Here is a 15,749-nt window from a genome sequence, read left to right on the forward strand (position 1 = left end):
CTTCCCAGACCAGGGATCAAACTCGTGTCCACTACGTTGGCAGGCCGATTCTTATCCACTCTACAACCAGGGAAGTCCCTAATAACATTCTTATGGATTCTTTATGACCACTGGTCAAGGTATTTCAGAGCAGTTTTATACATCAACTAAAGGGTGTATCATAAATTACATTAAGCTGCAATTTCATTTCTCTAACTCTTAACTGAAAATGGAGGCATGCAGACCCAGGGAAACAAGAGCCTAGTCTACAAGAATATGGTGGGCATATGTTGGCTTTGGCTACCCAGTACCCATCCTCACTTTCACTGGTAGTAGCATCCTGATGTTACTGAGGGAACTACCCTTTCTCCATCAGATACCATCTTGTTAACCAAGGTACCCCATTCTCACCTGTCAAAGAGAAAAGGTGCATCCGAAGCAAGGTCACCCAGACACTCCTTCCTGGGGGTGCAGACCTTTAGGAGGAAGTTAGAAGGATGTGTAACTGTTGGCACCTGGACTTTCCAGCTGCAAAACCTTGTTGGGAACCTCAATTCCTGCCACAGATCCCTGGAGCTGCCTTTATGCTTCTCCCCTCCAATAAATTCCCTGTGATCACAGTTGCCAGAATGAGTTTTCACTGCTTGCAAATAGAGAAATCTAAATAGTACAAGGGAAGGAATAATCCATGAGGGTATTTCAACAAAAGCTGTGTAACTTGGTGACAGTTCAGAAGGGGAAAGAGCCTCAAGGACAGCGCAGCCTCTAGGCTTAGGTGCTTGGACTATCTTATGCCAGGTGCATGCTGATACACAAACAAAAGAAATCAAGCTCACAAAGACAGTTTTCACAGTGTCCATTATTCTTTTTGAATTCATCTCCTTGTAAGATTCATTATGAACACTTCAGTGGGGGTGGAGCTCGCTCATTACCACAATTTTCTGCTTTCACTTTCAGTTGTTATTAATTTGATGATGATCATTTGATTTGTTTTGATCATCTTTTGCTTCAAGGGCCACATTTGCAGCCGCCTCATCTCAGTCTCTTGGAAATTGCACCTGCAAATGTTCATTCGTCACATAGAAGAACTTAGTTTTATGGAAACAAGTAGCTTTTAGACATGCAAATGAAGGTTGGCATTTCTATTACCCAGAGGTCTGATACTCTGCTATTGGAAATATACAAGCGCAGTCTGAGAAAAGTTTTATGTAGGAAGACTAGGCAGAGTGTCAAATGCTAGTGAGAAGTCTTTCTAGACAATGAGGGTGTGTGGATAGAAATGGAATTTAAGGAGTCCTCACAAGCCACAAGCTGGGACAGCAAAGAAGGAAGAGAACATATGTACGAGTGTCTGCCCTGATTACAAAATCAGCCACTGAGGGGTCTCAGATTTCTAACTCTTCTGCTAGTTTCCTGAAGGACTGGAAGAAGTCACCCTATTAATTGGTGTCTCAGTTTTCTTTATTGCAGAGGTAAAAGGATTTTATCATTTTGTAGTGGAAGGACATTGCACACACACACACAGAATGTGGCTTTTGTGTAAATACAGGACCCATGGTACCCTCTCTATGAGGTACCTGGTACATATGCATACCTAAATTCTGATCAAGTAGAATTTTTCTCGGCCAAGTTTTTAAAAGTCGTTAGGTTACTGAGTCATTATTTTAAATTGAATATTGGAAATAATTCAGCAGTGTTATTTATAGCATAATCTCCGGTGGAATTGAATCCTGTCATAGAAGCCACTTTTCAGTTTATAAAGATAACCAAAAAGCACAGCTGGACGGGTTGTTTGAAAATTCATTTTTACAATCTGTTTCCCAGCTGAGACTTTGGGGGTCAGGTTTTTGCCAGAAGCAAACTTTCAGGGACTGTCATTAAACAGTCGAAGGGTAAGATTTCTAATGGCAACATTGACACTGCGTCTAATGATTTCTCTGCTTCCAGGCACTGCTGTAATAAAGGCAGCTTCCATTTTTAGGTTCCTGGGGCATATTTTATGTCTGCTGGAAGTGAAGAGGGAGGAGGGAGGCGGTTGGCATTCCTCACTTTCTCGTATAGAAATTTAAACAGTATAACCCATTATTTACTCAGTTTAGGATGGTTTCCATCTAAGAAAATAAACATATAAAAATCTGAAAGAAAGAAAAAACAGCCCTGATTACTAACCATTGCTATTGGGCTTCATAGTCTTGTTCTAGAGAGTAAAAGACTCTAAAAAATTTTTTTTGAACATAGAAGGGTAAAAACAAGTGACACCCTGGCCCATTCACTAAGGAACTGACCAAGATGTCTGCAAGAGAGAACTCAGCACACACAAGCATCAGAGACAACAGAAAAAGTTAATTCATTCCAATCCCATCACCGAGGTTTGTTCTCCCATTGGTTTCAAATGACAAGGGCCTAATTACATTGTCGTGATAAGGAAAAGCTGACAGTCAGGTCCTGCTTATCTGTTAGGTCAGCTCTTGAAAAGCTTTTGTAGAGTAAGTAGTCAGGAAAAGCGGAACCTGGGAAAGTCTTTTTTTTTTTTTTGTAATAGACAAGGAGGGAAGATTTCCAAATGAAATGACTATTACTGGGCATGTTGCAGCTTTACTTGATCTGAGTAAGTAAGCTGGCTCATTACGTCTCATCTCCATCATCTCTCAGTTTGGCAAAAGCTTGTCTGAAACTCTCAAGAAGGCTCCTAGTTCAGAGGTGAACGTGTTCCATTTGTCCTGCCACTGAACACATTGCATGACTGGATGGGAAATACATTTCTAGATCTCAGTAAATAAATCCCCGGGAGACAACTTAGTTTGCCTTGTTTCTCAAATCAAGTCTGGCCAGTTTTAGCTTCTAAATACATGTCATTGGCTGACACCTCAGCTTCAAACTGTTCTTGCTTTCAAATTTCAATATTGACAAGACCATATGAGTCCAACTTATTAGCCAACAATTCAACAATAAATGAGGTGCATTGAGTGTTTTCCAAGCCAAAAAATAAAGCCAGAGGCTCAAACTATTTATTTTTAGGCATTCAAGCTGCAGCAAAAGACACCCAAATTTCTCAAGGGGGTTTGTTAACCAGCTCGCTGAACTGAGGGTGAACACTCAATGGCACCATCTCAATAAACACAGGTGTGAAGTATATCTCCTCGCATAATAACTCATTAACTCACACCTGCACTTTCTTGAACCAAATAGTTCCTGGTTTCAATATGCCAACGACCTTGCACATGTAACTTGAATAGTGAACAAATTTACCTCTGTTTTCTCCACTGTAAATATTTTCCGTCATTATTTAACATCTCCTCATGATGCCAGCAGGCATAGGGAAAAGAGAAACCTCTTTCTCTGTTGCCCATGTTCTGCCCAAGCATGTAGAAATTTGTCTGAAGATAGATGGCACAAATAATTAACATACAGGTAAAGGAGAAAGAGGAGTCAAGGATACTGGGAATTATATCAAACGGATCAATGGCTCATTTCAGCAAAATGGGGTATATACATGAATGAATACATGTTGTAGAGGGAGACACAAAAATTAGTTCATTCAAAAATCTGGACTCTATGCAAGTGTGGAACCTCCGCACGTAAAGGCCACTGAGTGTGGACACCTGGAACAAGGCTGCTTACTGGAGCCTTAGGTGACAGTGGCATGTACATGTATTAGCTGACTCCAAGGAAATGAAATCTAAAAAGCAGTAAGCCTGACAACACTGCATTTAAGGTGGAAAGTCAGGGATCTAAGTAAAAGAGTGTTTTTCTTCACTCTGGACCTCAAATTAATTTGCCTAAGTACTCACTACTACATTGTTGAAGGAATTTTTGTTTGTTTTAAATGGAAATTTATAAACCTTGCAACATGGACAGAAAGTAATCTTGAATGCATTGGAGGATCTAGAAATAAGAACGTAGATTTGTGCTGTTTTCTATATTGATATTCTCATATCCCATAGACTCATGTTTCATCTGCCAATGGTAGCATTGCCCAATATGGTGAATTAGACCGTAAATTGTACTCTTGGCAAACTTGGAATCCTTCATATTCCCTAAAGGAGATTTCCATCTTGTTAAATCTTTGACTTTTCAGTTCCAAGTTCATGTTCAGCAGTGGTGTAGGAAAACTGTCAGAAATGTCTCTTTTTACTAAATCAAGACTAAATAAAAGCATGGCATGGAAAAATAGCCCATCAACCTTAAAACCCCTCAGAGTGCCATCTGAGAGCAAGTCAGAGTTTTTTCTTTCTCACTTGTTCTCTTTCTGTGTTCTGATGATATAATCAATATTTCCTGTCCAAAAACGCAATATTCTCCAGTCTTAGAAACCCCTCAAGTCTTCATTTAATGTCAAAGAAAATCATGCTCCATGTGACAGATGTTTATTTTTCAGCTTCTGTATCTGAAGGCTTCATCAACTTTTAATGAGAAAAGAACTACTGAATAATGTTAGCAGCAGCAGAGACTATATGGGTGACAATAGTCTTGAATAAGAAGATTTAAATATTAGAAGAAAATAGACTCTGCCACTAATAAATCCAGATAAATGTCTATTTGTATGTGAGGATCAAAAATAATTTCTCCTGCTTTCTCTTTGTAGAGCAGATAAATATTTCTTGAAATAGAGATTTATTCCTTTGACAGACCTGCCTTTGAGTGCCTGATGTCTGCTGGGTACTGTTATAGGGTTGGGGCAATGCAAAGAGGGACATGATAGACCCAGCCTTTGAGGAGGTCTAGGTCAAGAAGGGACACTGGTAATTTAGTTGTCAGGAAGTCCATTGGAAGCTGTGGTGGCCCCATGTAATTCTTCAGTTCCATATACAGTAAGTCCCCTACATACAGACCTTCAAGTTTCAAGCTTTCAAAGATGCAAACATGTTCATATGTCCAATCATGTAAGTTAGTTCAGGCACCTGGCACGCATTGTCACATGTACGCATCCTTGTGCTTTTCTGTCTGGTACTATATAGGGTACAATGGTACCATGTCTTTATTTCAAGCCCATGATGTCCAGAAGCAAGTATAAAAGCAGCAATGACATAGCTGGTACTACTGGGCTTTTCAGGGTACTGTACTTTAAGATTAAAAATGTTTGCTTTATTTTTTGTGCTTGCTTATGTATTATTTGTGTGGAAAGTATTAGAAACTTATTACAGTACAATATTATACAGCCAGTTGTATTAGTTGGGTACCTAGGCTGACTTCTTTGGACTTATGAACAAACTGGGCTTATGAATGCACTCTCACAAGGGGACTAATTTGTGTTTGGGAATTTCAGTATGCAGTCCTTGAAGCAAATGTAAAAACAACTCAAGTCATAGACATTTAAGATGGGAAAGTGCTTAGAGATCATCTAGAGCAGAATTTACAGAATTTCTTGATCCTACCCACTCCAGTGTTCTGGCCTGGAGAATTCCATGGTCACAAGGAGTTGGACACAAATGAGCGACTTTCACTTTCATTTACTTTCTTGATCCTTATTGGAAAAACAAAATAGTTTTATCATGCACTTATCTGCACAGCATATTTTTGTCCACTTATATAGTTTAAAATACACAGACGTGGGAGGGGGGTTCCGGATGGGGAACACATGTACATCCGTGGCTGATTCATGTCAATGTATGGCAGAAACCACTACAATATTGTAAAGTAATTAGCCTCTAATTAAAATAAATAAATTAATTTTAAAAAATGCAATACACAGACGTTCTAATTAGTAGTTATGAAGTTATATTTTCTTCTAACCTTCTGTGGGTTTCTTGTATACCCAAATGCAGACCATCTTTTTTTAATTCACTGAAGCGAAAACAATGGACTAGGCAATGAATTTGAATTGCTCTAGTCATTCAGCTAGTTAGGTATCTGGACTATGCCAAGTAGATCCCAGGTCTCCTGGCACCAATTGTAGTACATTTTCTCTGATATAATTTGCAATGACACAATGAACCTTCATCTCATGTAAACATGTTTGTACATACGTGTGTGTGTATGTATATAACACTAATGCTCCCTGAGAGAGTCCAAAAGAGAGAATCATAGAAAACAGTGTAAACGGTGTTCTGTTAACCAAAAGGAATTAATTGTCCTCTCAAAACTGATCTCTCGAGAAAGAACTTACTTGCCAGCAGAATCATCATTCTTCCCAAAGAATTATGGACCTCCTCCTGCTGTTTCCTAAACTTCTTTGCTTGCCAATAATTTGAATTTAACTGTGTACCTCTTTGTGGTTTCTCAAACAGCTCTTTTAGTTACTGTCATAAAGTATTGGTTCTAGTCCTTGCTCAAAATTGCAGAAATGAGTCCTTGCAGACAGCTCTTCAGGGATCTTGCCCACCACTGAAAGCTCACTATGCAAACTGAAAGGCAATTTTGAGCACACGCATGAGTCAGAAACTCTTATCATTATTTTCTCTAAGTCATTTCTTGATTTCTTTCAGACCGCCTTATTTTAGTTCTCAGATATTTTTGAGTATGATCCACTCCCCATGGACCTGGATGTATGTGCTTAGTTCTATTTGTCATTGCCACGGGATCCCATAAATACAAGGTGAAACCAAGACTTTAGACATGCAACGCAGCAGTTGCATTAAGGACCACTTGTTTTTCAGAAAAGATGGAAACAGAATGATCAGATTTTACATCTGCTGGGAAAGAAAATGAAGTAATGTTTTGCCAACAGAAGATTGTCATATTCGATGCTTCATAATTCTATTTTGTGAATACTAGCACTAATAAAACATAGAGAAATGCTTTCATACTTATGATAATTAGCTTGACCATTTTTAAAAAGTATTTATTTACTTGACTGTGTCAGGTCTTAGTTTTAGCACGGGGATCCTCTGCTGTGGCGCACAGACTCTAGTCGTGGTGCACAGGCCTCGCTTTTCCGCAGCATGTGGGATCCTAGTTCATTGACCAGGAACTGTACTCATGTTCCCTGTACTGCAAGGCAAATTCTTAACCACTGGACCGACCACCAGGGAAGTCCCTCCCTTGACCATGTTAAACACAGAACATATTAATTGTTTCTTCTAAATTTTGTATTTAGAGAAACTATGATGAATTAATTCAATGTGTATTTATTGCCTAACCTATAACAGAGTCAAACCCAAAGTGTGCAAGTAAGCTGCCTGTTCATGTATAAGCTACACAGTCTCCTAGCTCTCTGCCCTCACATTGAATTCCCTACCTGTGATCCTACACCCTCCCAGGTTTTCTTATTCAAGACCTAAATGCCTGTCCATCCTTTAGGAAAACTTTCTTCATCTCTCTTCTACCTTCCCCAGTCCAAAAGAAGTCACTGCCTCCCAGAATTCCTATTTTATTATCACCTACTGCATTCTACCTGCTATTAGATGTTTCTGTGTACATGATGTCTCTGCTAGGAGACATAAAGCTACTTGAGATCTAGGAGTGGGTTAATTCATTCTGGCATTTCCCAACAGATGGATAGCATTTGAATGGATGGATAGCAAGTACCCAAGCCAACTTGTGGGCTTCCCTGGTATCTCAGTGGTATAGAATCTGTCCTCCAGTGTACGTGATGCAGGTTCCATCCCTGGGTCAGGAAGATCCCTGGAGAAGGAAATGGCTGCCCACTCCAGTATTCTTGCCTGGGAAATGCCATGGACATGGGATTACAAAAGAGTCAGATACAACTTAGCGAGTAAACAATGACAAGTTAACTTGCAAAAATCCAGTACCTTAACTGTAGTGCTACTGAGAATTGTCTAAATTTGGATTACTAGACTAGAGATCTCTTCAAGAAAATTAGAGATACCAAGGGAACATTTCATGAAAGATGGGCCCAATAAACGACAGAAATGGTATGGGCCTAACAGAAGCAGAAGATATTAAGAAGAGGTGGCAAGAATACACAGAAGAACTATACAAAAAGATCTTCACAACCCAGATAATCACAATGGTATGATCACTTACCTAGAGCCAGACATTCTGGAATGCAAAGTCAAGTGGGTCTTAGGAAGCATCATTACGAACAAAGCTAGTGGAGGTGATGGAATTCCAGTTGAGCTATTTCAAATCCTAAAAGATGCTGCTGTGAAAGTGCTGCACTCAATATGCCAGCAAATTTGGAAAACTCAGCAGTGGCCACAGGACTGGAAAAGGTCAGTTTTCATTCCAATCCCAAAGAAAGGTAATGCTAAAGAATGCTCAAATTATTGCACAATTACAGTCATCTCACACACTAGTAAAGTAATGGTCAAAATTCTCCAAGCCAGGCTTCAACAATACACGAACCATGAACTTCCAGATGTTCAAGCTGGATTTGGAAATACATGAACTGGTTCCAGAAAGACATCTATTTCTGCTTTAGTGACTATGCCAAAGTCTTTGACTGTGTGGATCACTACAAACTGGAAGATTCTTCAAGAGATGAAAATACCAGACCACCTGACTTGTCTCCTGAGAAATATGTATGTAGATCAAGAAGCAACAGTTAGTACTGGACATGGAACAACAGACTGGTTCCAACTAGGGAAAGGAGTACATGAGGCTATATATTGTCATCCTGCTTATTTAACTTATATACAGAGTACATCATGAGAAACACTGGGCTGGATGAAGCACAAGCTTAAATAAAGGTTGCTGGGAGAAATATCTATAACCTCAGATATGCAGATGACACCAACCTTATAGCAGAAAGCCAAGAAGAACTATAGAGCCTTTTGATGAAAGTGAAAGAGGAGAGTGAAAAAGTTAAAGCTCAACATTCAGAAAACTAAGATCACGGCTTCTGGTCCCATCACTTCATGGCAGATAGATGCGGAAACAGTGCAGTGACAGACTTTATTGTTTTGGGCTCCAAAATCACTGCAGATGGTGACTGCAACCATGAAATTAAAAGACGCTTACTCCTTGGAAGAAAAGTTATGACCAACCTAGACAGCATATTAAAGAGCAGAGAAATTACTTTGCCAACCAAGGTCTGTCTAGTCAAAGCTGTGGTTTTTCCAGTAATCATGTATGGATGTGAGAGTTGGACTATAAAGAAAGCTGAGTGCTGAAGAATTGATGCTCTTCTCCAACTGTGGTGTTGGAGAAGACTCTTGAGAGTCCCTTGAACTGGGAGGAAATCCAACCAGTCCATCCTAAAGGAAATCAGTCCTGAATATTCATTGGAAGGACTGATGCTGAAGCTGAAACTCCAATACTTTGGCCACCTGATGCGAAGAATTGACTCATTTGAAAAGACCCTGATGCTGGGAAAGATTGAAGGTGAGAGGAGAAGGGGACAACAGAGGATGAGATGGTTGGATGGCATCACCGACTCAATGGACATGAGTTTGGGTGAACTCCGCTAGTTGGTGATGGACAGGCAGGCCTGGCGTGCTGCAGTCCATGGGGTTGCAGAGTCGGACATGAGTGAGCGACTGAACTGAACTGACTGGGTTACTAGGAGTGAGGAGTACATTTCCACCTGCTTCTTGATGCAGGAGATAATGCGGAAGAGAAGGCAACAGGCAATGATTAAGGACATAAAATGTGTGAGATGTACTAGATGCCTTCTGTTTCTTCCCCTAGCCACTGGCTGAATAGGAAATATTGTGGCATGTGTTCTTCTGAGTTATTTCTCCTTTTCGTGTCATCTTCCTTTCACCTACTTATAGTAATTGGAGCAAAACCTTATGATTAAGTATTGGTATTTAGGCTACAAATCATTTTAAAATCCATCATATTACTTTATACTCAGAAGAGACCTGTGAGACAGGTGGGCAGGTACTATCCAAATGTGAAAATTGTCTTGGATGGCTGAAGCCCTTGGCCAACATCACCCACTGTACATGGGTTGGTCAGAGAACAGCATTCTGGAGTGGATGGACACGTGAGGGTCTGAGAGGCATGGGCCACACTGTCACTTTATAACTCTTCATGTACTAACCAAATCTATTATTTTTAGAATGTTCTCTTTGGCTATATTTTTTCATTTTTTTAATTAAGTTTTTAATTCTCTATCTTTGGGTCCATTTTATGTCTTTTGTCTAGATTCTTGAGGTAAAGAGTCCATTTTTTTCAATTTTTGTTTTCTAAATAGGATGCATATAAGACTATAATGTTTCCTCTGAATAACCCTTTGGTTTTATCCCATTGATTCTGGGGGAAAAAAAAATGTTTACCTTACACTTATTTTTACATAAGCTAAAAATTCAACTTTGACTTCATCCTCAAATCCAATTTTGTTTAAGAATACAATTAAAAATCCCTAATGGATACATATATGCAACTATGCTTTTTGTTAATTTCCAGTTTTATAGCATTGTGGTCAATGGATATGCTTTGTTTGTTTATTTGTTTTGGAGTGGTAAAGAATTTATTGAGCTATTTGGTAGTAAAATATATCATCAGTTTTATTCCATGTGAGTAATTTATTTTACATCCCAGTGTTGCTGAGAAATTATGATCTCTTAAATGTTCTTAATGGACAATTGTTCCATGAAGCGAAAATTACTTCATAGAATCCTGTTAACACTATTAATATAAAGTCACAGAAAAAAAATGGGGAATAAGATGTAAAAATATAATTTAAAAACATGTTTTTATAGCTAGCAAAAGTCATTTACAAACTTTGTAAATGAAAAATGAAAAATAAAAAGGCAATTAAAAAACGTATTTCTTCTTTGGAGCGACCTTCTAATTATTCCAAGGTGTTAAAAGGGCAATATCAGGCGCAAGTCTCCCTTTTAAGGACCATACACATTCCAGGCCAAAGCGCAGCAAAGGAGAGTTGATACTAATACCAAATTGTTGGTCAGCAGAGATTTGTCTCAAAGTGGGATGATAAAAGACCAGTAGCATGGACAGCCGATTTATACAATGAATGGTCATATAAATGCAGAATCCTGGGCTTTGAGATTCTGAATCTTCACTCCAAACCTAGGGAAGTAGAATCTGTATTTAACAAGGTTCCCAGATAATCTGAATGTTCATTAATAGTCCAGTGGCATTAGGGTAAAGTTCTGAAATTCTCTTGCCTAATGCGGACTCTTGGACCACAGTTGACCCCACAGCCAGGTGGGGTCAAGTGGCTTCTGATGTGCCTGGTGGCGAGCAGGATAAGCTGTGAATTAAGCTTATCTGAGAGCGACAAGCAACACAGAGGGGTGAGGAGCAGAGGTAAGAGGAAGGAAAGGAAGCGGGTTCCTCTGAAGTGAGCTGTGTGTGTCGCTTAGACGCAGCCACTGGGGTTCGCCCTTTTCGGAGCTCTCTGACCTGAAAGTTTGTGTTCTAGAGATTTAGAAACATTTTCTACACAGAGGAGACATCCTGAGTTCATCTTTAAACTTCATAGCTTACTTGAAAAAATTTAGGTTTTTATGATTTGAAGATATGCTAGTGATATGTTTTAAAATTTTATTTTAGAGTAGCTGTCTGTCTAAATTTGGAAGAATATTTGAAAGTCTCTAAGTTTATCTTGTCTTTACTTTTTGAGAAAGTCAGGCTGCCTGTATTCAAAGTATCTAAATATTTCCTTTAGAACCAGTGTTATTGTCTTGACCAGAACTTAAAAACAAACAAAAAAATTAATTGAGGTATTAATCCTACTGAATTAATAAAATAGTTTATAAGAAAATGACAGATACACAGAAATGTAGGATATCCAAATTTCTACAACACTTTATGTAAAAAATTCTTTCTATAACAGCTCTGGCAGATGATCATTCATCTCACACATTTCAAATAATAGGGAACTTGTCACACTTCAAGGCAGTCACTCCATTGTAGGACAGTTCTCATATTTTGAAAAATCATGTGATAGAGAATCAGAAAACATATTAGTCCAAGTTAACTTACTCCTATCCCCAAACCACTTGCTCCAATCTAGGGGCTCAAACTAGAAAAAAAAATTCCAATCACAGGTCAGATTGAAATAGGCCTGAGCCCAGTCCCCAGGGACTTGGCACAGGATCTCATATGCTGCTGGCATCTCCCATTGTCCCAGTTATAATAAGAGAATAGAGGCTGAATCTTATTTCCAGATGACACACCTTCAGAGAACCATCAAAGTTTAGAATAGAAGGAACCCATAAGAGAGTCCTGGTTGGGGTTCAGTCAGGAAAAGAGGAATCAGCTGGCTATTAACAGAGTTTAATGCAGGAAATTGGATACACAGAGGATAGAGAGCTGCAAAAGTGAAAAGAGGGTCACTGAAGCAACGCACAGGTAGTCACTGCAGGAAGCAAGTATAACGCCTCAGACAGGAGGAGCAAAGGGAAGAGAATCTAGAAACTCCTAAGAAAGTGTCATGGAGCTGGGACCCAGCCCTCGGAGGACACTGCCTGGCTGTTGCCCCTCCTTCCTCTCGGCTAGGGGCGAGTCCCAGGAGGCTGGTCTGGAAGTGAAGGGAACAAAAAAATGAGAATATCCAGCCAGCTCAGATATATAATCTTCATCATCAGATCTCTATTTCCCTGGGGCATCAGAAATTATATTTTTAGATTGCTTAAGATTACCTTAAAATATTCACAGATGGTCTAAACACAGGCAGAAAAGTACAGGGGCTCTGTGAAATTTTGAATCTCAGCTCTGCCACTTTCAAGGTGATCTTGAGTAAATCAGTTTGTTTTCTTGTTACCTGGTGATAACAATGTTCATTTAGTTATTCAACAAATACATGGAGTACCTACCATGTGCCTGCCATTGCTCTAATGGTTGGGGACCAATGAATCCCTCTGCACTCAATGAGCTTTCCATTGCCATGCAGGAAGGCAGGAAATAAACCAATAAATATATAAAATGTTAGGTGGCAGTAAATAATATTAAAAAAAATAGATAAAAGTAGGCAAGTAGAGAATGACAAGAGGGATATTTTTACAGAGTGCACAGCAAAGACCTGTCCAATGATGTAACATCTTAAGGAAAGGAGGGAGGCATGTCAAGGTCTGGAGAAGAACTTTACAAAGAGCAGGAACTAGACTTGCCAGAGTCCTGCAATGGAGCCTGCTTAGCAAATTCAGTGGGTTGAAGACAGACTGTGGCAGAGGCAGCAAGGGAGACAGGGGGCCATGTAGAAAGTTGTTGCTGTCATCTAGGCAGAAAATGATGGTGGCTTGGTAGTGGGTGTTAGGTGGAGATGTTGAGAAGTGATTGCATTATGGGTAACTTTGGAAGGACAAGTCAACAACATTGCTGATATACAGAGAGAGGAGAAACAAAGGTTGTTCTCAGAGTCTGGGCAGCAGGAAGAATGAGGATGTTACTGAGAAGGGAAAGAGAGATGGAAGAGATGGTAAATCATGAGAAGTCTGTTATGAAATAATAAATCAATGAAATAAATAAGATGATAAAACTAATGTGTTCCTTGCTTACAATAAGGTTTGGCCAATCTTAGCCCCCTTATCTTTTATTCTTTGTTACCTATTTATGTTTTCAGAATGCATTTGTGAACTATCCACACACTTTTCCCTTTTTACTCACTACTTCTCTGTAGATTAATATACAGTCAAAACATTTCCATGACAGGCAGAGGTCAGCTAAACCTCACCCAGAAAAACTTCCGACAGACTGCAGAATCAGCAGAGATAGATACATTTCATTTTCAAATAAAGAAAGAAAAATATCTGATGCCAAAACAACATGCATGGCAATCCTCCTAGTTCCTCAAAGTCCTTGAAATACTTCAGTACCTAAAAGTTTCTCTGGCACTGCTTGTTTTTTAATAGAAATTCTGTGAAGAGTGAAATGTAATATTTCATAGGCATTTTTCTTTGAATTTCTGAAGAGAGACTAGAAAACTGAAGTTACCCAAAAAAAACTATATAAATGCTTACTGCATATAAATCTCTTGGCAAAATTTCCTAGTTGTTTTTGTCTAAAATTTTGAAGCATAATATTAAAAGGAAATAAGTGATGCAAATGTATTAGACAAATATGTCTCAGCAATATTTTATCAAAAGCCAACCCCTCAAATAACAAACATATAAATAGAAGCATACAGTCAACATACAAAAAAATATGCTTGGTTCTTTAAAATTCTTTACTGCAGATTCATTTGAAATGTCAGTATTCAGTTCACATATCTCTATACTCTTAAGAATCATCAGCATTTAATTTATGAGTGTTTTTAGTGGGAAAGATTCTGCTGTTTAAAATTCAGTTCAATCCCCTTAGTTTGAGTTGAGGAATACTTACATCTTGTGTTTTTCCCAAAGCCCTCCTATAGAGCCCTCCCAATTTCCCATAATTAATCAAATCTTTAATCCAAGGTAGGATGCAGCCCCCATCTGCCTTCCCCATGCCAGCTTAGGGGCAATAACAGAGAACAGCAGAGCCCAGGGACAAATAACACATTTGTCCCGTGGTTGCTGCTCCTCTGTTCCCCGGGAACAGTGTACGTATGGCTTCTGACTATGTGTGGCTTCATGTAGCATTGGAAGCTGGGTATAATGACGGCTTTTGAAATAAATCCTACAACCAGCCAAAAAGCAGCTGAGGGCCCACTGTGGACAGGGAGCACACAAGAACAGACCAGCTTGCCTCAAGGATTGTGTGCCTTGAATGTGTTCATGAAATTACCCAGCAGTGGAAGGACAAAGCCCCCGGCTTTGCCAAGGAGACACAGAGGCAAACAAGGACCTCTTTCTGTGCTTGGCAAGGAGGAGCATTGGCAGAGGCAACTGAACCCTTGTAGACATCTTAGGTTTATGACTCATGGTTGTTAATACTGAATTGCGGTATGATAGGAACTTCTCAGGCTCCCCAAGGTACACAGTGGAAAGCAAAGTTCTCAACAAATATGCCAGCATTTAAAATGCAGCAAAGTAGTTGGCACTTGCTGTGAGAGGCCTGGAACTGACTACACAGTCTTTTGTTCATGGGTTTCCAAGTATAACTTTCCTAACTCATGACCAGAAAATAATTTATCCCCAGGAAGAATCTACTTATTAATACTTTTTTTTTTTTGGTAAGCTTTAATCCTGTAAGTCCCATGTTTAAAGCAGGAGCAAGGTTTACCCAGGTTTCATCATTGTAATTATTAGCAGTTTTAATTCTCCTGACACCAAGTCCATTTTCTAACTGGGATAGCCCTGCCCTTTGACTTAGATGGGAAAGAAAATTGGTTTTGACTGGTATGTTTTTAAATTTCAGGGATAGTTGCTGTTCTCTTCTGTGGAGTCACGCAGGCACATTATACCTACAACAACCTGTCATCGGATTCCAAAATGAGGACTAAACAGGTAAAAGAAGAAACTCACTACAGGCTTTGTCTCTCTTCTCAGTGTAATGATTACGGAGCATTTCTGGCAGTGCACTTAGAAAGAATTTCATTAGCAAGGGAAGAAAGTAAGCTTAAGGCTTCATTATAGGTTGGATATTTATAGATTTTTTTTCTTCCTTCAGGATAACTATTAACAATTCTCTTGGTAAGCAAAAATATAGTTATAATACTCTTTCCCTCCTGAGAAATGTGGAACATAGACTGTCAGTCTTGAAGATGAAAGGCCCACAGTCAGTAATAATTCACAGTCACTTACATCTAAAAGCATTGTAAAGCATGTGAGATTGGGTAGTTATATAGAGAGAAGGAAATGAAGAAGAAGAAAGACAGGAATGTTTGGTCTTTAATTGGGTGCTTTTGCTTCCAAGTAAACTCAACTGCCAGTTGTCGCACAAGCAGAATGTATCTCCCATATGCCAGGAACACATCTGTTTCAATATTTGCACATAAACACTCAAAGATTCCTTCCACCAACATTTGCTGCATAACCACTCTGTGCCAAGCACTGTGCTAAGTACTAGGAATAAAAGGGCAGATAATACATGAC

At 39.2% G+C, this 15,749-nt stretch overlaps 1 protein-coding gene across 2 annotated transcripts in view; it reads left to right on the forward strand.

Annotated features, from left to right (window-relative positions):
* SLC9A9 (solute carrier family 9 member A9) overlaps positions 1-15,749 on the forward strand; it is a 652,914-nt gene that overhangs the window by 327,336 nt on the left and 309,829 nt on the right. For both annotated transcript variants that reach the window (XM_004003282.5, XM_042235926.2), the window contains exon 9: positions 15,073-15,161. In XM_004003282.5, coding sequence (XP_004003331.2) covers positions 15,073-15,161 — 89 coding nt within the window. The remainder of the gene's footprint in view (positions 1-15,072; positions 15,162-15,749) is intronic.

Source organism: Ovis aries, chromosome 1, assembly GCF_016772045.2.
Source record: "Ovis aries strain OAR_USU_Benz2616 breed Rambouillet chromosome 1, ARS-UI_Ramb_v3.0, whole genome shotgun sequence".
In the NCBI taxonomy this organism is placed as follows: Eukaryota; Metazoa; Chordata; class Mammalia; order Artiodactyla; family Bovidae; genus Ovis; species Ovis aries.